The 26021-nt window shown below is 38.3% G+C and overlaps 3 protein-coding genes across 3 annotated transcripts in view; 2 read left to right on the forward strand and 1 right to left on the reverse strand.

The window, feature by feature from the left end:
* Positions 1–9558, forward strand: part of slc16a1b (solute carrier family 16 member 1b) — a 35654-nt gene extending 26096 nt beyond the window's left edge. Inside the window, exons 3-5 of the mRNA XM_056260887.1 lie at positions 6701–6844; positions 6961–7755; positions 8703–9558. Coding sequence (XP_056116862.1) covers positions 6701–6844; positions 6961–7755; positions 8703–8941 — 1178 coding nt within the window. The 3' untranslated portion in view covers positions 8942–9558. The remainder of the gene's footprint in view (positions 1–6700; positions 6845–6960; positions 7756–8702) is intronic.
* A 2928-nt stretch (positions 9559–12486) lies between these two features.
* Positions 12487–20074, forward strand: zmynd12 (zinc finger, MYND-type containing 12). The gene is made up of 8 exons (XM_056260896.1): positions 12487–12666; positions 13921–14062; positions 14159–14330; positions 15423–15592; positions 15811–15933; positions 16017–16098; positions 18923–19068; positions 19732–20074. The coding sequence occupies exons 1-8, from the start codon at positions 12554–12556 to the stop codon at positions 19843–19845; spliced, it is 1062 nt and encodes a 353-aa protein (XP_056116871.1). The 5' UTR covers positions 12487–12553; the 3' UTR covers positions 19846–20074.
* A 244-nt stretch (positions 20075–20318) lies between these two features.
* rimkla (ribosomal modification protein rimK-like family member A) overlaps positions 20319–26021 on the reverse strand; it is a 40198-nt gene continuing 34495 nt past the window's right edge. The window contains exons 4-5 of the mRNA XM_056260894.1: positions 24891–25094; positions 20319–23595 (exon numbers count right to left, since the gene is read on the reverse strand). Of these exons, the coding sequence (XP_056116869.1) occupies positions 23081–23595; positions 24891–25094 (719 nt within the window). The 3' untranslated portion in view covers positions 20319–23080. The remainder of the gene's footprint in view (positions 23596–24890; positions 25095–26021) is intronic.

A 26021-nucleotide genomic window follows, 5' to 3' on the forward strand; every position in this document is an offset into this window, starting at 1 on the left:
ATTGTCCAAACTTGTGTTCTTGAAGGTGAACTCAAAAGAACTGTAGATAAGGAAAGCAATTCATTTTCTTTCTTTCTTTTTTAAGTTTGACAACATAAGCCAATTTAAATTGTAATCCACGTGCACTCTGCACAAAAGTTCAGTTTTACGAATTTTGGCCTAATAGTTAATTTAGCCTACTTTTAAAACATTGATGTAGCCTACAGTAGGGCATAGCCTGTATATTTTTATTCATATAATTAGGCCCATTGATTCGTTTAATTTTACAGCAATTTTTTTGTACTATTGATATAAGCCAATTTTAAGCGTGCGCGCTGTGCAAAAGTTTAGTTATCAAAATGTTGGCCTAATAGTTCATTTACTTTTAAAACGTTTATGTAGGCCTATATTTTTGTTTATATAATTTTTATTTATATTAGGCCCATTTATTCGTTTAATTTTAGAGCAGTTTGTGTGTACAATGGATAGGCTGTAAGCCAATTTATATTTTAATCGTGCACTTTGCGCAAAAATTCAGTTATCAAAATTCTGCCCTAATAGTTAATTTACTTTTAAAACTTTTATGTATATTTTTGTTTATATCATTTTTATTCATATTATTAGGTCAATTTATTCGTTTAATTTTACATGACTTTTTGTATAGGCTATATTCCTTCTTACATAGGTTAGGCCTAATTTGTCATTTGAAATAAAACATTTCTATTTCAGTTGCTCTTTAGTTCTTTGGGAGGTAAGCATGTGGTCTAAGCTAAAAGTGAAGTACATGCAGATTTTTTTCCTTTTTTGGAGCGAGCGGGGGGCGATTTGAGTGGAGCACGAAGCAAACTGCGTTGAGCGATAATGAGCGAAGCGGCCTGATGTGGCTTTGAGCAGCGGAGCGGAGGGGTGAACAGTTCCGTGAGCGAGGAGCTGAGATTCTCACCGCTCCACTCCGCTCATATGCTCTGGGTATCATCCAGAAGCTGGCCCAGAACAGACAGGAGTGGAGGGCTTTTGTTGCTGCCCTACATGTCAGTGGCATAAAGGGCAGTAAGCAAGTAAGTATGGGAAACATTTCACTCTGATCACTGATCATCAACCTCTAGTGGCTATTTTTTAGACCTAGCAAAAGTGTTCCGGTGATGGCAGCAGCACGACTATTGAGTTCAAGGGCACAAAGTACCATGGCAATGCAGATGGATTGTTGCGTCTTCCTCAGGAGAACCTAGATTATGTCAAAGATGACACTGATATGTTTCACATCGTTCAAATGGAACCATTACCTGTCACAAGTGCTCAAATACAAAGGGAGACAATTCAAGATCCTGTATTGGCCAAAGTGTTTGACCTAACCATGAAAGGCTGGCCAGCTAGAGGAGATCCACAACCTCCCGACTACTCAAACCACCGTGAGAAGCTTTCTGTAACACAAGGACGTGTCGTGGAGTACCGAGTGAGTGTGCAAAGTACTCACTGCCTTACACAAAGGACATTTAGGTGCTGATCAAATGATAAGCCTGGCCAGAAGCTATATTTGGTGGCCTAGACTAGATCGCCAAATTGAAGATCTAGCTAGAACATGTTCTTGGTGTCACAGATTCAACGACAGCCACTTTACATGTGTGGTTACAATTTCCCACCAGTCCCTCCCTGGCAGCGAGTCCACATCGACTATCAGACACCCATTCTTGACAAAAATTTCCTGGTAGTAGTGGATGCACATTCAAAATGGCCAGAGGTATTTCCTGTCAAAAATGCTACACCTACGCTGACTGATGAACTGCTACACACATTGTTCTCCCTCACTGGCTTACCTGAGCAGTTGGTCAGCGATGATGGTACACAGTTTACCTCGGAGGAATTCCTGTAACGAATGGCCTGGCTGAACGCTTTTATTCAGTCCCTGAATCCCATGGAAGGAGAGTGCCACTGTGAGAAAAGATTGCAAACTTTTGTTTGGCCTATAGGAACTCCACTCACGCAACCACAAGTCAGTCTCCAGCCACACTCTTTATGGGACGAAGTCTTTGTTAACGTCTAGACTTGTGTAAATCTGACTTGCGCCGACATGCAAACTAAGCAGTGTAGCCAAAATCCAAAATGATCCATACTCAGGACCTTGCAAGTTGGTCAAAATGTGCTTGCTAGAGACTATAGACCAATCACACCAAAAGTGGCAACCAGGTAAAAACTTGACTAAGACTGGGCCCCCCTCACTTACACGGTAAGTTAGTACCAACATGGTTTGGTGCTGATACATCTATCTGCTTTTGGATGCAACAGCAACACAAGTTATTTCTTTTCAAAACATCGGAAGTAGGGCTGCATAATTAATCGAATTTTAATCACGATTTTGGCTTCCCACGATCAAATTCGAGTGATCGAGCGATATTTAAAAATGTGTCATTCCGTTCATAGAACACTCCGTATCAAAGTTGGGTTTTTGGGGGTTTTTTTGCAAAGCCAATCTAGCGCTCCGTAAACCACTGTCTGATCACGTGCCTCCATGAGCCAATCAGAGTTGTTCCCTGCACCGCGCAGCTTAGTTTCTAGATCTAGACTATGACCCCTGGGCCATGCTCTTATATAGTGTAAGTTCGAATTATGGACTCCAATAATCAGTACTACAAACGTCTTGTTTTGAACTATTGTTTAATGAATAGAAATAGTTCGAGCACATAAACTTTCATATGGAGGATTTCACAACTAATCACTGACACTGTACCACAACCAGGTTTTACGTTTCTTAAGCGTCATAACAATGACTCTGAATTTTATCCATTAATTGAACTTCCATAGTGCATAGTTCTGCCTTGAAATGTTCTAATTTGGTTACATTCTGTTATGGAATATTTGTTTTTTATTGATTAGTATATTTTGAGTTTTATTCACATCCATTATGCAGGTGCAATGCAAGTTTATATTTTGCTTCCTAAAATATATTTACACAATGTAAAATTGAAAATAATGCCCTGTTGAAGTTTTGCTACATATTTCTTTATTGATTTATTTATTTGATTTATTCTTTAAGGAGATGCACTGAATTTTGGTGAGTAAGAGGACCTATTTTATTTTGATGCACATATTTGTACATTAGCAGGAATGTAGCACAATATGAATGTGAAAGCAGTTATAATTAGCCTATGTGACAATTGTTGTTTTAGTTAAAATCAACAAATAATCGTGATCTCAATATTGATCAAAATAATCGTGATTTATCATTTTGGCCATAATCGTGCAGCCCTAATCAGGAGTGAGTACATCAAGGCTGGATGGGAGGGACTGTTGTGAATTGAGTTATTTTGCATCTGCGCACTCTAGTTTTGAAAGTGATCGTTGCAACTGTGCAGTAAAGATGTGTTCAAGATGAGCTCCGATCTGAGTGTCTTTCTTACTGTTGTATAAGTGTAAAGACACAACACCGTGTGATCTGTGGCTGTTTTCAGCCTTGTAGAGTGTTCAAGTTTTCTCCAGTGTTTGTGAGAATCACACTCCTGTGCTCCTGTACATTTTAAATTATCTCTGTACAACTGTAAAAAAATACTTTACAAGTAGCTCTCAGACTGAATATCTAAAGAAAATTATCCTCTTCTGACTACCGGGTTTCTGAACCAGTTTATATAATTGTGTATTTGGATCACTGCTGTTTTTGTCCTTTTTTTTCCCTTTTTTGTGGTCTAGAAAGGATGGCCTATTTGGTGCTACACAAAGCCTGTCAGAATAAATTAATTCAAGGAATGTGACTGGGGGACAGACAAATTGCTTTGAACTCTGATTGGCTGCATGGAACATACGGGAAAGTTCCTCCTCCTGATGATAGATTAGCTTTTATGGCGAACTGTCACGTAAATTTTGCAGATATTTACAACTAAAGTTTTGCAAACATAAAGAAAGAATTTATAGTAGTTTTAGTGCTTTTTGTCTATACTTTTATGTGTACTATAAGGAATTATCTATCAAGTCTTTTTTTTTTTTTTAAAGCTTCATTACCTTGACATGTTGTTATTATTAGCTTGGGTTGTGTGTACACAACTATATGCTATGACTTTTATGGAGTTTGCGCTAGATTCTTCTGCACTGTTTCAGATTCTCTCAATAGCTTTGTGATGGATTCTCAGATTCTCATTCTTTTCTGTGTCTGTTTATTGTTTAAAAGTCTTAGTTACCGTGACCGACCCTCGTTTTAAAGTTATCTATCTCTGAGTACTTTAGGGAGGTTAGTTCCTAAAGGGTTAGTTTTCCAATTCTGTCATTAATTACTCAGCCTCATGTCGTTCCAAAACCTGTACGATTTTTGTTCATCTTCAGAACACAAATTAAGATATTTGATGAAATCCGAGAGCTTTCTGACCCCTCTATAAACAGCAACGTCATAACTTTCTCATACTTTCTCAAACTCGTACTTTAAAGGCCCAGAAAGGTTAAGACTTTGTTAAAATAGTCCATGTGACTACAGTGGTTTAAGTTTAATGTTATGAAGCGACGAGAATACTTTTTGTGCGCAAAAACAAAAATAACGACTTTATTTAACAATTTCTTCTCTTCCTTGTCAGTCTTCGAGCCCATTCACGAGAGCTGCAGTGTTTTCAACAATGTCTTCTCTTCGCTTTCTGTCTCTGACGCGGTTCACGTTGTATAGTCGGTTTTTTTATTTTTTTGCACACTTCAAATGCAGAATAAAATGCCACGTAGAGGACAGACGCAAAATGTGTGGGGAAGTCCATTTGATTGTAGTTTAAGTGAGAAATGGTTGCAGTGCTCTGGTCAACCGCTATAGAGTAAAAACCGGTGAATGCAGTTTACAGGTTTCACAGAAAGACAATGATATGAGAACGTGCGAGTTGCAGCCAGTGAGCCAAATCAGTCGCGGTAAAAAACGGTCATGTTTGCGGACCAAATAGCTCAATACGAGAGGCAACGAGAAATGCAGACATGAAATAAAATTTCAGGGTTTCAGGGGTTTTTAGATTACTATAAAAGTTCACACATTCACTTTTCTTGAAAATATTTAGCTATTAGATCTATTTAAATGCTTCAGTTTGTTTTCATATTATAATAATATAATATATCAGTTTAAATGCTTCAATTTGTTTTCATATTAAATCACTTCAAATACTTCAATTCGTTTTTTTTTATATTATATTAGGCCTATATTTTATTATATTATAAGCCTAATGAAGAATTGATCTCACAAGGGTAGGCCTATTGTTTAGGGCTCTTTGCCATTTAAAACGTTTGAAACCCCCTGCTAAAGAAAATATTGGCAATTCATAAGCAATAAACAATCATTTAACTTTGACGGTTTAATGCTACCTGTACAAAATTAATTGACTGTACAAAAACACTTTATGGTTTTCCCAAACCATCTCAGTGTAACAGCTTAATTTTAACTGTAAAAAGCACTGTAAAAAAAGATTCTCAGTAACCTAAAAGGTAACCTTCATTTAGTGACTTCTTAATTAACTGCTTGTTTTCAAAAATATGATTGAATACCAAAGAGTTACACCAATGCTCAAATAAAATAGAAATGGCCCATTCAAGTTAAAAGTTACAACTGCATGTTGAAACCATTGTGTTTCTACGTATGCTGTACAGGTCAGGTATAAAGAATATTTTTGCTCAGGTGGCGCAAAATGTCCGCCCAATAGAGAAGTTTTGCTCCGCAAGAAAAAAAAAATAGAGGGAACATTGGTCAGAAACCTCTCTAATCTCATCAAAATTATCTTCATTTTAGTTCCGAAGACATGAGGGTGAGTAATTAATGACAGAAATTTCATTTTTGGATGAACTAGCCCTTTAAGTGTGACGCTGCTCGAAATGGGGCCTTTCACAAGAAGAGCACTGCACTGATGAAGCGGTTTATTTATTCACCAGGAAAAAGAGGAAGTAATAGCTGGGTTCTTTTTGTTTCTGAATGCTCTTTCTTGTACTTGTATTGCCGTCTTCTGTGGTGCACAGTAAAGCTCAGAAGTATTCACTGTATATCTCTGAAACCGCTTATTAAATCTTGCAATTGTGTATTTGTGTGGGAACTCCTAATTATGTCGAAGAAAGGAAGGTTGTATTAGGCTGCTTGTTTTGTCTGCTTTCCATAATGTTTGAGCCATGTTTACTGAAATGAACAGTCTGTTCCTGTTCTGATCACTTTGGGGCAGCTTCATTCTGCTGATTAAGTTTTTCTCCCTCACACCACCTCAGTTGATCACATGCCATGTAGTGAAGTTTCCTTCCTCTGAATCGTCTCTGTGTCCTCCTGGAGTTTTGCTTTGAAACAGTCAGATGTGTGAATGACTGTAATGCCATCTTGTGGTGGAACATTAAAAGGGGACAAAATGTAGCCTAAAACTCTTAAAGTGATTTTTCTTTTTCAACAAATGGTTGGTAATGTTGATTGTCAACCTCGGGGGGTCAAATTAACTTTTTTTTAATATTCTATTTATTATAAGATGTTTACAATTTGTTGCAACCCTGTTACACAGGGTGATGTGTGGGTTGCAAATTTAGGTTTAGCTTGTTTGCTTTTACCTTTCTTTTTTTACCCACATGTTTTGTGTTAACAGGACTAATCAAGTTTACAAAAATGTTACCCAATCTAGTCTTATATTTAATTTGTGTTTAGCTATATAAAAAATAAATAATCACACATCAGTTTAAACTGTAATTAGACATGTGTCTGAATTTTATTTATTTATTTTCAAACCAACCTGTTTTTTCTCAACAGGACCAATCAGCAGTATTCTGGTGAATAAATATGGTAGTCGACCCATCATGATTGCTGGAGGGGTTCTGTCTGGCACAGGATTAGTCGCCGCATCCTTCTGTAACACAGTAGAGGGTCTTTACTTCTGTGTGGGAGTTATAGGCGGTAAGTACATTGAATGACACTGATCATGAGGACAGGGTGAGTACAATTAAATAATGAAAGTTACAAACTCACTTTCTGAATCATGCGTACAAGCTTTCTCTCTCCTCTGTTTCTAGGACTGGGTTTGGCTTTTAATCTGAATCCAGCGTTGACCATGATTGGCAAATACTTTTACAAGCGGCGGCCAATAGCTAATGGCATCGCGATGGCGGGCAGCCCGGTGTTCTTGTCCACCCTGGCCCCGTTGAACAGCTGGCTGTTTGATTATTACGGGTGGAGGGGCAGTTTCCTCATCCTGGGAGGAGCTTTGCTAAACTGCTGTGTTGCGGGGTCACTAATGCGACCCATTGGACCAAAACCACAACCTGCCATCCCAAAAGAGGATGGCGAACCCAAACGTCAAGAGAAAAAAACATGCCTTCAGACCGTCAACAGCTTTCTGGATCTGACCCTGTTTACCCACCGAGGCTTCTTGCTGTACCTGCTCGGAAACGTCATCATGTTTTTCGGCCTCTTCGCACCCCTTGTGTTCCTCAGTAACTACGCGAAGAGTAAAGACATTTCCAAGGATAAGGCTGCGTTCTTGCTGTCCATCTTGGCCTTCACTGACATGATTGCTCGGCCGTCCATGGGCCTGCTGGCCAACACACGCTGGGTCCGTCCACGCATCCAGTACTTCTTCGCAGCATCTGTGCTGTATAATGGCATCTGCCACTTGATGGCGCCATTCTCCACCGATTACTTGGGTTTTGCCATTTATGCAGTGTTTTTCGGTGTGGCGTTCGGCTGGCTCAGTTCTGTGCTGTTTGAGACTCTCATGGACCTGGTGGGCGCTCAGAGATTCTCCAGTGCTGTCGGGTTGGTCACCATCGTGGAGTGTGGACCTGTGCTGCTGGGGCCGCCGTTACTGGGTAAGGCTGGGTTTAGACCAAAAACGACAAAATGATAATCATTTACTCACCCTCATGTCGTTCCAAACCTGTATGAAGAATGTTGGTTACCAAACAGTTTTGTTTACCACTGACCATTTGATCATCCAAAGAAGGCGGCCAAGCAGGTTTGGATTGATAAAGTAAATGATGACAAAATTAGCTTTTGAGTGTAATATCCCTTTTAAAGACTATTTTCACGTTGTTGTTTTTTTTAATTAAATGTTGATACATATTTAATATATAAAATGCTTGAATATTTTCTCATCGTTGAAAGTGTTATTGTGAAATATTAATATGACATGACAAAATAGCGACAATTTATGGGATGTTTTTTCAAATGAATATATAAAATTATAATAAATATATTAAAAATAATAAAACATTTAAAAATAATAAATAAATAAAAACGATAATAGTGCTTCAATATGGAATTTAATTATACATGTTCTCATCAACTAAAATGTAATTACAAAAATGTATGAACATGACATAATAATGACTAAAGTTAAAGGAATTTTAATCAAAAATATGAATATCAAATTAAATATTAATGTTACAATTAATATGTAAAATGTTTGAATATTTGGTTTATTCTCATCAACTAAAATATTTCAAATAGTAAAACCAATATTAAAAAAATATCAAATTAAATATTAAAAACATTTTAATGAATATAAATGAATATATAAAATGCTTGGATATTCTAATTTTATATACTCTCATCAACTAAAATGCTATTATGAGATAAATGAGTGACTTAAAATATTGACTAAATATAAAAGCTGTTTTTATTTAATTTTTTTAACTGTGGGACTTAACGTGCTTCAGCTTTAACTACACTAATCAATGAACGTCATCGCATGTCTTGTTCCAGTTACTTTGTAACAGAGATTGATGAAAGCATTTTCCCATTTCTTTCCTTGCAGGAAGACTCAATGATATCTACGATGATTATAGATACACATATCAGGGTTGTGGAGCCGTCCTGGTGGTCGCCAGCGCATTCCTGTTCGTGGGAATGGGAATCAACTACCGGCTATTGGACAAAGAGAAGAGGGAGGAGGAGAGAAGAGCTAGGGAGGAAGAGAAAGATGAAGAAACAAGTATAGACAATGCCCTGAACGAGAAGGCAAAGGAGGCGGATGGAGACGAATGTTATGCATGAGCGGACGTTGCCAAACGGAAAAGGACACTATAAACTGCACTCACATGCCAACAATCCATGTCTTCCCATTCTGACAGTCCAAAATGATAAACACAGAAAAGAAATGTTCCCTCTAAAGCGTTACTTAATGATTCAGGCAATGTTTCGAAAAGCACAAAAAGACTGTTGCCAAGAAAGTCTTTTTTATGCAATCCCACACACCCCTCAAATGTTACTTTCATTCTCCCAACATTCAAATGGGAGTCTCTCTGTACCTTAATGACCCAATTCACCTTTTTCTGGTATATTACAAACATTATGAGAGCATTCCTAGTTTGAGACTCCAGAATTACACAGTTCATCTGCTTTTAAATGAAACTTCAAAATGCACATTTCAAAATAGAGCAGATTTTCATAAGAGAATTGCCTTGTCATTTTAAGGTGACGTGCGCACAGGATTTGTCAGATCAAGACATGGGAGAAGGATATCTATCATAGGAATAGTATTTTGGACTAAAGGTCATTATTACATGTAGGATACACTTTTTTTTCTTTTTTTTAAGTTGAGTGTGAAGTTTTTATGTATCTGTATTGTAGTCTTCCCTGTTCTTATTGGCTGGTTGAAAATAGTGCCAGGCTATGCTGCCACATGAAGGCAAAACGCAGATGGAAAAGGTTTTTGGATTGATTCGATGTCAACTTTCATGCTCCGTTTTCTCTGAATCTGAACGTAGTTTAGGAAAACCCATCTGTCATGGGACAGATCATAGACTTAGAATTTATGAAGTTACTGTGTTTTGCCTTTTAGCGTGGCAGAAGAATTCGCGGTTGGTTTCTAAGTGCAGTTTAATATGCATTTTTGACAGGTTGCTTCCTGCTCTTGTGATCTCATGATCTCACATTGCTCATCATCTCTTTATGTATGGACATTTCTGTGGTTACTGTTTTTAGGAACTGCAGCAAACACTAAATGGCAACGGTCTTGTTTTTGTCCGAGAGGCAATTCTCACTTCACATGAGTAGTCTGATGTTTGGAGATGTTTGCTTTCGCTTCTGTTTCACTTTTTAATTTAGTGAAGATTATAATTGTTTCACTAGGATACATTCAAATAGGGGATCCTTTTTAAAGTGTGTTGATTTGCCATTTTGACCATGTTGTTTTTAGATGTCTAGAAACTTTTAATTACGGTTGCCAGCAGATCCTGTGCCTTTGATTGAGTGCCTTTCTATCTAAATACAGGTACATGCAATACTAATTCCTGAAACCTCTTTTTACGGAGCTGTTTCCGATTATCAAGAGGATGTGTATTGATTTTAATTTCATAGTCTGAAATTAATTTTTGTTTTGTGCCATATTTTGTGGAGAGTAGAGTCCTTCATTTCAACCTGAGCCAGCAACAAACACGGTACTGAATTTCTGTTGGCTAAAGATAGTCTTCATTTCAAGTTCTGCTAGTGCAAAACAAAGGTGCTTGTGCTTGTTATGAGTGCAAATGTTTCCGAAGCCATTTTATTCTTTCTGCTTTTTTAGAGTACATTTTGCTGATGATGTGGAAAACAACACGACTCTCAGGTCTGCAAAAAGAACAAGAAACACAATCTCAAACATCAGCGACAGTTTTGGCACTCTAGAGTGCTGCATTGAGTCACTTTCAGGTAAAAATATACATTGAAAAAGCAAGGAAACACCACCACCTGCTGGCTGCTGTGACACTGCGGCCCAACAGCAGGTCAATCAAATAGGCTGGTTCACTGCAGTTTTTGTGTAGCATTTTTGAGAAACATTTGTGTCCAAACACAAGCAAGTAATTATTTTTCAAGTAACGTTGTTTAGTCACAGCAGATTTTGTATAGTGCACTTTATTTAAATACATTTAAGGTGAAATTCATACTGTTGAATTGTTACTGCATTCACCGTGTAAGGCAATTTATTTCGCTTTTTCCCTGAGTAGAAATGGATCGGACTGGGTCCTGGGGGATGTGTGCTCCAGTTCTCTGGTAATCTCAGAGCTCAGCTGAATAATAGCAGCTGCTAGACAAAGCAGAAAGAGATTCAGTGCCGTGTTAATGACTCAATTTCAGTATCTCCGATAAATTCATCGCTGCTCCGACTGCACGTCGGATTACAGGAAGAGCTGTCTAAACTCCACTCGACTGTGTGTGTGTGTGCAGGTGGATTTCTTATTAGTTTTGGTAATTGTGTGAAGGAAAATACTGCTGTACAGTAAATGGACCACCCTGAGAATTTTCTATCATCTTTTCCCACTTTTTCTTGTTGGCCAATTGAACAGAAGTAACACTAACCAGAGTGCTTTTAAACGTCTCCTGTCAAAAAGACAATTGACTGAGGTCAAGAGAGACTGAGGTAGGAAGTATTTGATTTTGACTGTATTTGTGTGTGTGTGTTTTTGCACAGAGATTCCATGCAAACTCACGGTTTTATGATTAATTTAGGAGAGTGGGTAGAGTCTGGCCCTTGGAAGGTTTTCAGGGCAGAGGAAAAACAATTGTATTTTCAAGTAGGCTATTTTAAACACTATCACGTGTGAAATTTTGTATGTTGTTTTGTGTGGATGAGCAAATCAATAAACTTTTTTTTAAAAAAATGTTAAAGTGTTATTACTGAGTTTAATGTATAAATTCCGATATAATTGTAATTTTGTTGTTGCATACACCCTGGGACTGGGAGACTGATGAGATGTGCATAATGGTAGTTAGACAGGTTGTTATGGGGTAAGTTGTCTCAGTGGAATGTGACACATTAAAATAGGTTTTCTGCTAGATTTTAAAAGGGCAGCAATTAAACAAAACTAATGTGAAAAAAATTATATAAATTATAGGCCTACATTTAAACCATGCACTTGCACATCTGCTCTAGCGTTGTCTTTCTATGGTATTTATAGAAATGGTATTTGTATTGTCATTGGATTAATTTGTGCTTGTATTATTTCTACTTGTGAGTCACTTCTGATAAAAAAAGCATGTGTTAAATGAATAACATTTATAATGTGTGACAACTTGCCCCAGCTTGGCATTTATACAATAAATAAATAAATAAAAAACAGGTAAGAAGTATTTAGTTTTTATTTTATTTTATTTTTACATGTAATATAACGCTTGTAGTATGCTATATAAAACATGTTATATATAAAAACCTGTGACAATTATCCCTAGTCTAGAGGAGGAGAAATACACCACAGTTAGATTAATCTTTAACTTTAGGTTAAATTTTTAGCACGGAAACATATTTCACCACCAGATGGCGATAAACTTGTAGATCACGTTTTACCTGTATTTCGAGACAAAAGGGTTATGCAAATGTAACGTTTTGTTTAATAAGAAAGTAGGCCTACGTAATATATCTTTGGAAACACAGTAGCAACGCTGTTGTTATACACTGGTGTATAAAATATATAAAACACCAAAATCGCTGGGGCAGTTAAATCCTCGGCGGTTAAGTTGAGGTCGTCTCCATGGGAACCCATTTGTAAAACACTATTGCGTGAGCTGGAAAATTGTTGAAACGGTTTGTGGTAAGAACGCAGAATTAACACTTGGTTTTGTTTTGTTTTATATTTAAGCACATTTTGCAGATTGAGAGTTTTAACGTTAGTATAGATTTGTACATTTGGAATGTCGTTCACTATAAACCCTCTAGCAAATCCCAAAGGAGTGAAAAAACTATGCGAACTTTGCCAGAAACCTGCTCAACTGAAGTGCACACAATGCCTGGTCACATTTTACTGGTGAGTCTGGAGCCTTCGGGTTATTCAATGATGTGTTTTGTCTTTATAAAACACCTTATACTGGTAAAAAAAAAATACTCCATAGTGTAATTGCGCGTACAGACAGCAGGTGGCATTATAGGCACACATGTTTCGCACGCATTCTTCTTGGCCGTGTTACTGCAGAGATGGAAAGGTTGAACGAGTTCAAACAGCTGGAGGAGAAATTATGTGCAGAGGGAAGAGAATAGCCAGCCATGCATGCTTAAAACCAACCAGGAAAAAAAGAAAGAAATATGACTGGAAAAATAAATGTTTTTTAGTTTGCATCCGTGGAGTTTTCACTTGCCGTTTTAAAGACGCCACGAACCACGACGCATATCTACGGTCTCACAGTGTCAACATGCAAATGTTTATCTAATTTAAATATTATACCTCGGTCACTTTTTTTTTACCTCCAGAAACAGAATGTTCTCTGATCTGATGGGCACCACTTAAAGCGATAGTTAAATGAAATTTTTATTTATAAGGGGCGATTCCTCCGAGGAGGCAAGGGGCTCCTCAAAAAACTAGATGAGAGATTAATCAATATAAGAAAATATAAACCCCCGCAAATATTACAAAATGTGACATAAAAAAACTTTTGAATTAGCGCCAATTCTGGGGCGGCAGTTGTTTGAATGGTGGGTCCATTATTATTATTATTGATGAAAAACACAACAAAACGATACAATGACAAAATCGCCTAAATACGTTAGGCGTTTTTCCATTTCGCTTTGAAACCAAATCTTCCGCCATTCAATCAAGATCGGCGAAATAGGCAAAGTGATGTTAAATCTGACTCCTGCTGAGTGCTGATATACCGTACACCAGTCTGATATAAACTACAGAATGTTTCTGTTGGGGTTAGGTGTATCTAAAAACAATAAAAGTATCTTGAATGTTCTCATTTAGCTAGCTAAGTAATGTGTGTGTGTGTGTCCTGGTAAACCCTACATTATGGGGACAAAATGTCCCAAAAAGATGGCAATATCTGAAATCCTTGTCCTTGTGGGGACATTTTTTGGTCCAGCTTAAAACAGCTTATAAATCACACTAAGTGATGTTTTTTGAAAATGTAAAATAGCAGAACGTTTTCTGTGAGGGGTAGGGTTAGTGTAAGGGGATAAAATACACAGTTTGTACTGGAAAAAAATCATTATGTCTATGGAAAGTCTCCATACAATTTGGAAACCAAACGTGTGTGTGTGTGTGTGTGTGTGTGTGTGTGTGTAGTGACCCTGACCACCAGCTGACTGACTGGATCAGTATTCATGAAAAAGTGTGTCCGTTGCTGGTATCTATTCACGCACCTGCATCATTCGGCACACTGCAGTCCGACCAAGACCACCACCAAAAAGAAAGAGTGAAGAAACAGGTTTATATGCACTCCAGCACATTAAAATGGGGCAAATCGGTTTGTTAACAGGGCAGATGTCTGATAAGTGTGTGTTTTGTATGTTTTTGACACTAGGAGTATCTAATAGAGATTGCTCATTTAGAGGCGCAGAGGTGGGTGTCCAAGAAGAGGTTCCAGGATGTGTTGCCAGCCGCTCTCCTATTCCTGCGCTGGGCCATGCAGGTGTACGGAACCTGTGCTGTTGAACTGGTACCAGCTTATCTACTGCTTGCGCAGGCTAATATAGGTGAGATGTGCACAAAACTAACAAAAGACAAGCACTAAACCTGCAAAAACCTACCCATGGTTGTGCTAATTTTAAATCTCTCTAAGGTCCATTAGATTGCAGACTTCACAGTTTGCTTCACTTTCCGAACTTCTCTGGAGGCTAACAGCCAATAACTTTCACTTCTGCAGAGAATGGAAACAAATGTTTGCTAAAAACCGAGGCTGACATCGAGCCCTATTTACTTCCTGTGGGACGGTCTATTGGTGGGCTCAGGGGTGGTGCTTGGACATGAACTGAACGGAGAGATGTTTGTTATGTAATTCAGGATGTGGCAGACTAGTCATGCAGATGTGTACTGTCTGAGTGAAAACCTCTTGCACTGAAAGCTCTTTGACATAAGCATATGAAAGATTAATCTTTATGTGACTGGAGATTTGATAGTTGGCATGGGATAATTCACTGACATGAATTTGCATATTGTGAATATGAATCGGGGCCTTGTTGATCCATTAAATATTGGGACATTGATGACTCAGTTTGCTGTGTCAAGAAAGTCTGCATCAAAAGGCATCTGACATTTATAAACAACATCACAGTGCATCTACATTATAGCTGTTCTTTCCATGCACATTAGAAATAACATTTTAAAGACAGTAATAAAGCTTTGTCTTCATTTACACTTGCGCTCATCTTCTCACAACTCGAGAGACAGATGACATGACGTCAATTCCATTAAGCAGCTGATTCTGGGGAGTGAACATCTCAGTGCAGTGGAATAATTTTGACAGTGAGACAGCACTAGGAATGGCCAACTCCTTGGCCAAGGGCAGTGCACTGTTGAACTAGGGAGCGGATTGAGACACACCCTTGATCATTAGGCTTCTGTCTATACAGATAGACACTTTACATGAGAATCCACACAGTGGACTTTTTGACAACTGAGGAAACCAGGCATGAATCTTTAAAACATTAGATCTCTATTCCAATAGAAACATCAAAGATGGTTGTATAGAGTAGACACAGACAGGCCCTCTAATAGCCAGGCTCACTCCAACTCAAGAGGCATCAAGGACCCTTTGTTCATAGTGCATGTTGTTTTTGTGTGTTTAGGTTTAGGTTCTCTCTTCCAGGCTCATGAGTATCTGTCTAAGGCTGAGTGGACAGTGATGAGAACACCAGGCTGCAGTCACACTGTCCTTCATCAGCTACACAGAACCCTGGGCCGACTGCACGCTGCCATGGGAAAATACACATCTGCTCTCACTCACTTTGCCAATGACGTAAGTCCTAATATGCGTGGAACACTGTGATTGGATTGCATGTACATAATAATGTGTACCAGTGGTATACTGGCATTAGATATTATTGTTTAATCATTTTAATTTGAACTAAAAATCCATATTTCATGTCCATTTATTTATGTCAGTTATTTGTTTGTCTCTTTAAAACACCCAAAGTTCATTCATTTTTAAATTGTAATATTTTTTTCTTTGTGCAGGTGTACTATGCCAGTGAGATGTTTGGTTTGGACAGTACTGTGACGTCTGGAGGATATTTCCTGATGGCTGATGTGTTTCTGAAGCAAAACAAGCCTGACGTTGCCCTCTCGCTCTACGCAGAGGTAGACACACACCCACCACCAGTGCACATTGAGTCATCTGTGTCTGTGAAACGTCTCTCATTGCATTGCGTGCGTGTGTACAGGTGGCGAGTTCATGGCACTCTCACCTGTGTAAGCTGATGGATGATATCAGTCGGAGTGGCACTCAACCAGAAGAATGTTTTGGTAAGTGGCATAAAGACATAAAGACAACCAACACAAAGACATATCCGCAAATAGTCTCATCTCTGTGGACAGTAACGGTTTCATTGTTAATCAAATATCAAATGTATATATATTCATATTATGAAGGGCCAATCAGGAAATAATTATATAATAATATGAATCGTGAATATGTAAATCCGAATATATATTTATAAGCCATATAAATATAAATCTGAATATATAGTTATAACTGTAAGTCCTGAAATAATCCTGAATATATAAATGCATATATTGTCTACTTAGGGCCTAAATTTTATCACAGGATTGTGTAATTGAACATAATTTTACTCATTCCCACAAGTTCAATGCTTATAATGTGCTGGATTCCTGCAAACACGTATTAGCATGCAGGTTGAATGAGTAAACAAAACTAAAGTCAATCGGATCTTTATTCCATGCCAAGGCATGGACTCTACAAGACCCCTGAAGGTGTCTTGAAGTATTTGGCACCAATACTTTAGCAGCAGATTCTTCAAGTCCTGTAGGTTGCGACGTGGAGCCACCATGGATCGAACTTGTTGGTCCAGCATATCCCATAGATGCTCAATGGGATTGAGATCTTGCCGTCAAATAAAACGGGACTCATCGCACCAGGCGACCTTCTTCCACTGCTCCAGGGTCCAGTTCCGATGCTCGTGCTCAGTGTAGGCACTTTCGACAGTGGTCAGGGCAGGGGTCATCATAGGCACTCTTATTGGTCTGCAGCTACGTAGCCCCATATCCATCAAAGAGCAATGCACTATGTAATGACACATTCCTCCCATAACCATCATTAAAATTTTGTTTGACTTGTGCCATAGTAGACTTTCTGTTGGCTTGGACCGGACAGGATAGCCTTCGTTGCCCTCGTGCATTGATGAGCCTTGGGTGGCCAACAGCCTCTTGCTGGTTTGTGGTTTGCCCCTCCTCGGACCACTGTTGGTAAACACTCACCACTATTGACTGGGAGCAACACAAGCCTTGGTGTTTCAGAGATCATTTACCCAGTCAATCAGATCTTAATTCCTACCCATTTCACCTGCATCTTGCATATATACAGTATATATATATATATTGTACATTTCATTTAATGTAGTTCATATCCTGACATAAATTTGACTTATGATCTCTCATGAAATGTCACATCTGTATGGTGCGGATTAAATTATTTATAAGCTTTTATGACAGCCTGTACCATCATGGTTGTGTGTGTATTGTATGTAGTTTGTATGAGGTCATCTATATATTTAGAGTCATGTCATGAGGTTGTTTCCTAGAGCAAAAGCTACTTTATTCTACTGATGACTAAGATCAAACATGACAGAGCCGCTAGTACGTGCCGCACTCCTGCCCTAGTTCTTTTGCTAAGCCTATTAACCTCAGCGGTGTTTTGGCTAAGTCTTCCAGTGACGTGGCTGGCTTAGCTCTGTGTTCATACTGGCTGGTCACTGGTCAGTACACTTGATCCTTCCTGCTCTCTGGCCTCTTAACGACTGACCTGAGGTCAGTAGACTGGCGCCGGTTCCGCCCTCTGGCCAGCCACATCACATTATAACTTCTGACCAGATGACACTATAGCAGGAAACAGCTCAGCCGGCCTTGCTCTGCATGTCACTTTGAATGTGACTGCACTGAGCAACAACAACAAGCATGACCTGATATCAATCAGGGACACAGACTAGCCAGTTCTATTTTTTATTGTCTCTATAGGGCAGACAGTCTGATCATGTCTGTGGACTTACATCACCGTTCAGTCAAGACACTTGTAAATGCAATAGGTATAATCATAATTACTCTTATTTTATTGATAAATTAATACATTTAAATGTTTAAATAAACCAATGATATAAGCGAATACTTTTCAATTATACATACACATACATTATTGTTAAAAACTACTTTAAGACTTTAAGTCTTAACAAGGCTGCTTTGATTTTTTCAAAAATACAATACAAATACAGTAATACAATGAAATTTCATTACAATTTAAAAATACCTTTTCTAGTTTAATTTATTCCTGTGATCAAAGCTGAATTTTCAGCATCATTACTCCAGTCTTCAGTGTCACATGATCCTTCAGAAATCATTCTAATATGCTGATTTGGGGCTCCAGAAACACTTATTATTATTATCGATGTTAAAAAAAACATGATCAAAATGTTTAATTCTTTGATGAATAGAGTTCAAAAGAACATGATTTTTTTTTTTTAGCTAGAAGTCTTTTTTAATTGTATGTCTTTACTGTCACTATTTAGCAATTTCATGCAATCTCGCAGAATAAAGTTATTAATTTAAATACATTAATTAAAAAAAGTCTTACTGAACCCGAAGCTTTAGAACGGTAGTGTACATATGCTGAAATCAAACAATATTTAATTGAAATACACTAAAAATATTTGAAAACAAATTATCCATAGACTAGGTTGTTGGTAGATTTTAGAACTGGCTCAAGGGAGAGCTAGTATTTCTCTTAATGGAGCGAGTGATCATGGTTATCAGCCGATTCAGACAATATCGGCTGATTCATCCACCTGGCAAACAACGTCAAACCCTGTGTAAGGTGGTGATATGTTTCAAACACTAGATGGAAGATCATATTGCTGAATATCTCTTAGACTAGAGATTATTCAACAGAATTCATCATACAGTTTCACAGGTATTTCCCTGGTTTACTCACCTCGCACGATCGAACAGTGGTGAAGCTTTTATTTAATACAGAAACTTGAAACAGTTTTCTCAGATACTACACTGACCTGGCTGTGACCTTGTTATCTGACATTGAGATTCCTGTTTGTGTGTCTGATAGATGAGGCCCAGTGTGTGGAGGCTGATCAGATGTTGAGATGTCTCTTAGAGTTTGAGGAACAGTGTGTGAAACCTCGCCCTGACCAGTCAGTCCTGTTGGCTCATTCTCTAGCTATGCTGTGGTTGCTATGCAACAACCACACCAAGGTAAACAATAAATATCGACTAATGAAATATTCTATAAAGAAACTTCATATGATACATTTACAATATGCTCCTGAATTCAACACTCACCTCCTCACCACTGCCCTGCATAACCAAATCATAGTCAATAACCAAAACCTCGCCCAAACATCTAAATTAAATAGAAAGTGCCGAGATGAAACATTTGAATCCAGATCTGGATGCATGGGTGTATACTGTATATGAAGTCATTCTGTGCCGTAAACATGTTAAGTTCTTGAATTCAGTGCAGATTAACACTAATAACACTAATGACTAAAGCCATGACCCGGCTATTCTGGTTGTAATGGGATTCTCCTTTAGGCTTTCTTTTACTTCCCCTACATTTTAAATCCCCAGATATTAGAAACTAGTTCAACCTCCCAGCTCTCATATCCAACTACAAAAATAACAAACAAAAAACTTCCCATATATTACCTCACATCTCCCCGGCTCTTAAATCAAAACGTTAACATCCCATTATTCATCAAACTATCCCAAAAGTCTCTCAATTAAACAGCTACACTTGTCATACTACCAGATTAAATTGGAAATGAAATTAGTCTATTTATTATAAATTTGGAAATCAGATTTCCTTTTTTGTTGTTGGTATATACTCCTTTTATGTTTTTGTGTTTGTGTATATAGGCTCTGGAGTATGGGAAGAAGGCTGAGGTGTTGATCCAGGGGTTAAGTGAACAAAACAGACTGAGAGAGTCGATCCATAACCTCCTACAACATGCTGAAAAACACCTAGAATGAGATTGCCCGCTAAACCTATACACCACAGACCTCCAAAAAACAATAAATCAAAACAGACCACAATCTTTACACTGTACGGTGGCATCCTGCTTAATTTCATATTAATTCGTTAATCTATCATCAATGGATATTGGGAGAAACTGATGTACAATTAAGGTGCAGTCACTGTAGTGAAATTTCACCGGCAAAAAGGGTCCATTGTCAATAGTGTATGAAGCACAGCTCACACACAAACAGAAGTCACTTTCAAACCTTTCTGCTGGTAAATTTGTGACTAACTCTAACCCGTTGCGAAATCTGCATAGGGAACTCCTTCACAAAAATCACAAGCGCATGGATTCCGATTGTATTGATTGGATTTTGCCTGCAAAAGTTCAAAATGTGACTGCACCTTTAGTGAGGCAAACGATAGCAAAAGTTCGATGGAAAAGGTCTGTCAACTGTGACGTGAGATAAAGACAAGCTGACACAAATTTCATGTTCTGGACATTTTTTTAATGTCTTTATTGGTATTATTGGTTTTATTACGTAATGACACATAACATCAATGTTAGCGTTCTATCACTAGTAATTTCTTGTTTTAAATTATACAACATTGCTTGGTTTTTGGCATTTAGGTTCCCACTAAAAAAAGGAAAACAAAAACGAAACAAGAGGCGCAATGAAATGAACACATGGAGTCTCAAAACATTTCCCTTTTCCATTCCATAGAACAGTTCATTAGCAGCAACTGTTTTTTTGTTTTTTGTGACACTAAGTTAATTGCCAAGTCAGAGGAGTATAGTGGTACCTTAATACTCAGAATGAGTATTATTTCATATAGACAATGTTTTCCACTGAGCCAGATCTGATGACGCCATGTTAGCTCTCAGTTCAGATTTAGGACTTGATTTATTCTGAATTGAAGTATTTAGATTTGGAGTCACACAGTTTGTTTGTATGCTAAACATAAGGGGAGAAGAAACTTCCTGTTGTATTCTACCGGAAGTGGAGGCAGAGTGTGTAAGAGTCGGACAACCACATGGTGCGTTATCGCAAACACCGAAAAGTGTCAGAGTTTACAGGGACACTTGTTCTTGAGTGGGATGAGGTGGAGGGTGCAAGTCTCTGGTGGCATGGAATGATGGAACACATCACACACAAGACGGCAAATCACAACGCTTGAGAGGGGGTGGTGAGAAGAGTGCGTGTGTGTGTGTGTGTGTGCGTCTCAGGTGGTCAATGTCTGTTCAGTCAAACTCACACTAAAACCCTTCGCCACTCTTCAGCCTTTCCCAAGCAAGATTATAAACCAGTTTGTCCTTTTTCTCAACAAAACATAAAATTATAAATTAGGAAAACAAAAGACAACAGAACACTAAATATAAAACAAACAAGAAAAAGATTGCATTTAACCATCAGGTCTCACAGCATCCATTTCTTAATATTTTATAACGCTTTGTCCTTTTGTTTATTGATACACATAGGCAGGACTGTCTAACATGAATGTCACGTTTCCAAGGACAGGAATTTGATCAAGGCTGCTTCCCCGAGTTAACTAAAATGTCAAGTCTATATTTCATCTTAATGTAAACTGTATTTCATCTAAAGTCTGAACTCACATTTAATTGATCTAAACTATGACGTCTAACATGGCAAACCATTCTGATATGGTTTGGATTGTGAGTTTGGTCCATTTGAAGTTTTTTTTTTATATATGCAATTTAAGACTGAATGTAAATTTGAACATGCAAATATGCAGAGTAAGGATTTTTACTATTTTTAGACATTTCCAAATTGAAAAGGGATATTAAAAGAGTCACTTAATGTTAAATAGAAGAATTAGACTGAGGAATGTGCAGTGCTCAAATCAATACAATTCCTGGTTTTCTTTCAGGTTATTGGCTTTTAGACCACTGGGCTGAATTAAAAGAAGTTGTAGCACCCATTTGAGTTGACACTTCAGTTTTATTGTTGCAGTATTTTTGTACAAACAAATCGTTGAAGACAAATAGCTTATTCATCGTCAGCGCTTAGTGTTGGCAAAACGTTCAGCCCTTGTGGTAAAAACATTAGTATTTAAAAGTCTACTCTATTTCTATGCAACTCACTGTTCAGACTCTATATGTGGGAGATTTGCTTTTGGAGTGGCAGACATGCAGATTGACGTGTGGGCATTAGCAGGTTTGAATTAGACATTGGATAAAGAAGCTTTTTTTTTTTTAAGAATATTGTTCCCGTTCACATTATCTTCCATAGTATTGATCTGTAAACAGAGTACATTAACCAATCCAAAATGGTGGACAGTGGAGGTTTTTAAAATGGCCGCCTCAATTACAGAATTACCAAGTAGAAGATGCCCATTTACCAATTAAAGTTCCTATAGGCCAAATCGTCACTTACACATTAAGGATGGTAATTCAAAACGGGTCCCACATCAGTCATTCAATTTTACAGACACCGGCAAAGCAAATGAAACCTTTACGCTTGTCTGATCAGCAGTAATTCATTTACTACAGGCAGCCATTGCAACAGACTAAAATAACTCGTATTCATTCATGCTTTTAAAAGAGTCGGGATGGATGAGAATATTCACAGCTTTCCAGTTTTTGTTCTTGGTGTCCCTCTATCTGTCTGTCTGGATGGACTTTTTGAGGGCAGGGAGGTATGTGCCTTTGTATCCTGGTGGGCAGTTGAAATTTGGGTCCATTCATTTCCTATCTCTTTCTTTCTCTCTCGCCCCATGCATGCAATGCATTATGCCTTCAGCCAGGCTTTACCACAAGGTTTGTAACAGACAAAATTCATTCATTCTCTCTCTATAATACAAAAGACTTTAATATGTCCTTAAGTGTGTGTCAGTGTGTGTGTGTGTGTGTACCCTAACCCACAGTATGAACATCAGAATCCAGTTTGTTGGTCGCTGAAAGGTTACATTTGGGAATCATGTCCTGATAAAACCACTCTACAGTACATGCACCCTCAAATTACAGTGGCAAACACATATTCAGCTGGTGCACTACAGCCAGACTGGAGTGTACACTATCTGGTGCACTTCCAAACTGCACTGTACACTTGTTTAATTCTATAGTCTGTCAATGGAGAAGAAACATCAGGGGAGCAGCCTCAGACGGGGGTTTACAGGGAGGGTTAGTATGATTACACGTGTGCATCTGTATGCATTTAATGTCCACTTCAGTATGTGTTGCTCTTTGATGTCTGTGTATCTGTGTGTGTTTGTGGCTGTAATTCCAGCTCACTCAGTCAACAGTTTCATCTCACTCACGAGGAGGGAGTTGATATTGTAAGCGGGATCTGCAGTGACAGGGTTGGGGCCCGTTTCGTTTAGATCCCCCTCACTCTCGCTGGAGGTGGAGCTTGTGCTCATGGTCGACACGCCGTCAGGGATGGTACAGCTAGTGCCGGGTGGGCAGATCTCGTTGGGAATACACACCTCTGTGGGGATTATCACCTCAGGCTCGCTGCTAGTTTCACTGGTGCTGGAGACCACAGACAGCAGCGACATCTTCCTGCTGAGGCGGTTTGGCAGGAGTGAGAGGGCATAGTCGGCCACGATACCCGCCACGTCCATCCCGCACGCCTGGTCGAATGCGATGAAGCCTACGTTGGCATTAGCCTCGCACACCACAAAAGAACCATCGTTTAGCTGGAGCAGGTCGATCCCGCAGACGTCCATCCCCAAAATATTGCACACCTGCACGGCCAGCTGCTTCCCCTGCTCACTAAGGGGGCACATCATTCCCACCCCACCTAGAAAAAGGAGTGAAATCATGAGCAGAGGGGCTAAATGGGAAATTATGGTCAGTCTTGCTATTGTTAACTAAAACAATTAAAAGCGGTAACTGAAATAAAGCTGAAATAAAAATAAAATAAAAAAAACGTATAGGAAAATTAGAAATGTTGCCTTGAACTGAAAATTAAAGCCAATAGTATTTATTATTGTAATTAGGGCTGTCATTTAAATTAGAGTACTCGGTTTAAAAAGAACCCTCGATTGCAATTTACCCGTGTCGAGTAACTGGCAAAATACCAGAATCCATGAACCACATTATTAGATTGTTTTGTAAGGCTGCACGATGTATTAAAACCATTTAAATACCATACTATAGCACTATTGTGAATTCACAAAGGCTGCAATTCAATTAAATAAATATATGCCCTGCATGTTTAATATATAGGCCCATGCGCTTGTGTCTCAGAATGGCTCCATTCACAGTTTTTCCACATGAACCATACATCATTTACATGCCTCAAACTCCATCTCTGAATGTTGAGTTTGGGTTGATTATAATGTTCATGTGCGCCATTTCAACAGCTTTGTAATGCAAATCATTTATAAACCTATGCTAACACAGGAGAATACATCAATATGTTTCTAAATATGCAAACTGATTTCAACTGATCGTGATTTCAAAATGAAAGTCAAACCCTCGCTCCGAGTTTGCATGTTTTGATGTCCACATATTCTTGTTCAAGAAATGAGTGGCTCTAGCATTTCTATCATAAAGAAGTGGCCAAATATTAAAGATTAAGTTAACATTTGAATTAAATGTCATTTGACCCATATTAAACAAGGATTTGATCTGCTGTAAAGTTGGTTCCCTCTGCAGGCATTTGTTATAATACATAATGTACATAAATAGATTGTTTATATTATGTATTTTACCAATATTGTTCTATAAAACCGTAAGATTACTTGCTTTTGATACATTATTTGAAGCAAAAATGAATGCCTCGTTATTATACATGTATTTTAAGTCATTATAAAGGCTATTGTTTTAGTTCTAGTTTTCTAGTTCTAGTTTTCGTAATCCAATTACTCGATTAATCGTCAAAATAATCGACGATTACTTGATTACCAAAATAATCTTTATGGACAGCCCTATTAGTTTTCTTACATACATCTTATATTTATATGGAAATACAAAAAAATAAAAAAATAAATCTTAGTTGATACAGAAAAATAAAAACACCCACAGACACCAAAAAATATCAGCAGTTATTAAATTATAATTTTGGGGGGAGGCGATTGCGCAATTGCATACCTAGCGAACAGTTGCTCTGCATGCGTCCGTCGGTAGAGCAGCGCAACATGGACCCGATCACTCGCCCTCCGACCAGAACTACCCGCACATCCCTCCCATGGCTCTCCTTCACATACTCCTGAAACAGATATGGGGCGTCATGGCGAATCAGATGACAAAGGTCTGAGAGGTGGTGCTTATCCCGGGCCAGGAACACAGCTTTACCTGCACAGATCAAAATGTGACATCATTAAAAGACCAGTGATGGGAATAACGGCGTTATAAATAACGCCGTTACTAACGGCATTACTTTTTCCAGTAACGAGTAATCTAATTGATTACTCTTCTCATCTTAATAACGCCGTTCCCGTTACTGCCAAAAAATGCGGCGCGTTACTATAACTGATGAAGCTGGGTTTTTTTTTTTTTCATCAGACCAACTAGATCTCTGAGCGAGAGGCAAATACTTTTTTTACTGTTCTTCCTTGGTTAGTGGGCAGAGCACGAGACAAGCGCATAAATGCTGACGACTGAGGTAGAGTAAAATGTCATTGTAAGCCAATCAGAGGTAGAGTTGGGCGGGTGTTCGAAAGCACGCATAGTAGTAGGCATTCGGCACTTTTGACTCAGCTCACTGAAAAGAGCCGGCTCTTTTGGCTCACAAACGGCTCTTTAAATTACTTTAACTATAATATATATCAATTTTTTTACATAATTATTTCATTTCTATAGGCTAAATTTGTAAAAAAAATAGAGTCGGCTCTTCAGATATGCGAGCCAGCTCCCGACGTTCACCTAAAAGAGCCGGCTCTTAGAGTCGGCTCATTCGCGAACTGTAACTGTAACTAGTAACTGTAACTAATTACTTTTTAAAAGTAACTTGCCCAACACTGTTAAAGACCAACTATGATCAAGTGCAAATTTAACAGTAGTGAGGTTTTGACTGTAAAAGTACTCAGAATTAATTTTTGGAACTACCTAAACAAAATGTGTCTACTTTTAACAGGTTGTGTAAAATGTAAGAAGTTTCAAAGTGTTACTAAAAGCTAAAGCGATGATTGATTCCTCTGCATAAAGAGCAAATAGAACAAGTAACAATCCAGGGTTAAATGCGTGAACCTTCATGTGACGACAATCTAGTGGAACAGTGTC

The sequence above is a fragment of the Rhinichthys klamathensis genome, unplaced genomic scaffold, assembly GCF_029890125.1.
Source record: "Rhinichthys klamathensis goyatoka isolate OS25496 unplaced genomic scaffold, OSU_Roscu_1.1 h1tg000180l_1, whole genome shotgun sequence".
Classification (NCBI taxonomy): Eukaryota; Metazoa; Chordata; class Actinopteri; order Cypriniformes; family Leuciscidae; genus Rhinichthys; species Rhinichthys klamathensis.

Coding starts and splice junctions, on each gene's coding strand:
- zmynd12 (XM_056260896.1), top strand. CDS start 12,554: ATGTCGTTCACTATAAACCCTCTAGCAAATCCCAAAGGAGTGAAAAAA. Junction 14,063..14,158: donor AAGAAAGAGTGAAGAAACAG/GTTTATATGCAC, acceptor TTTTGACACTAG/GAGTATCTAATAGAGATTGC. Junction 14,331..15,422: donor GCTTGCGCAGGCTAATATAG/GTGAGATGTGCA, acceptor TTGTGTGTTTAG/GTTTAGGTTCTCTCTTCCAG.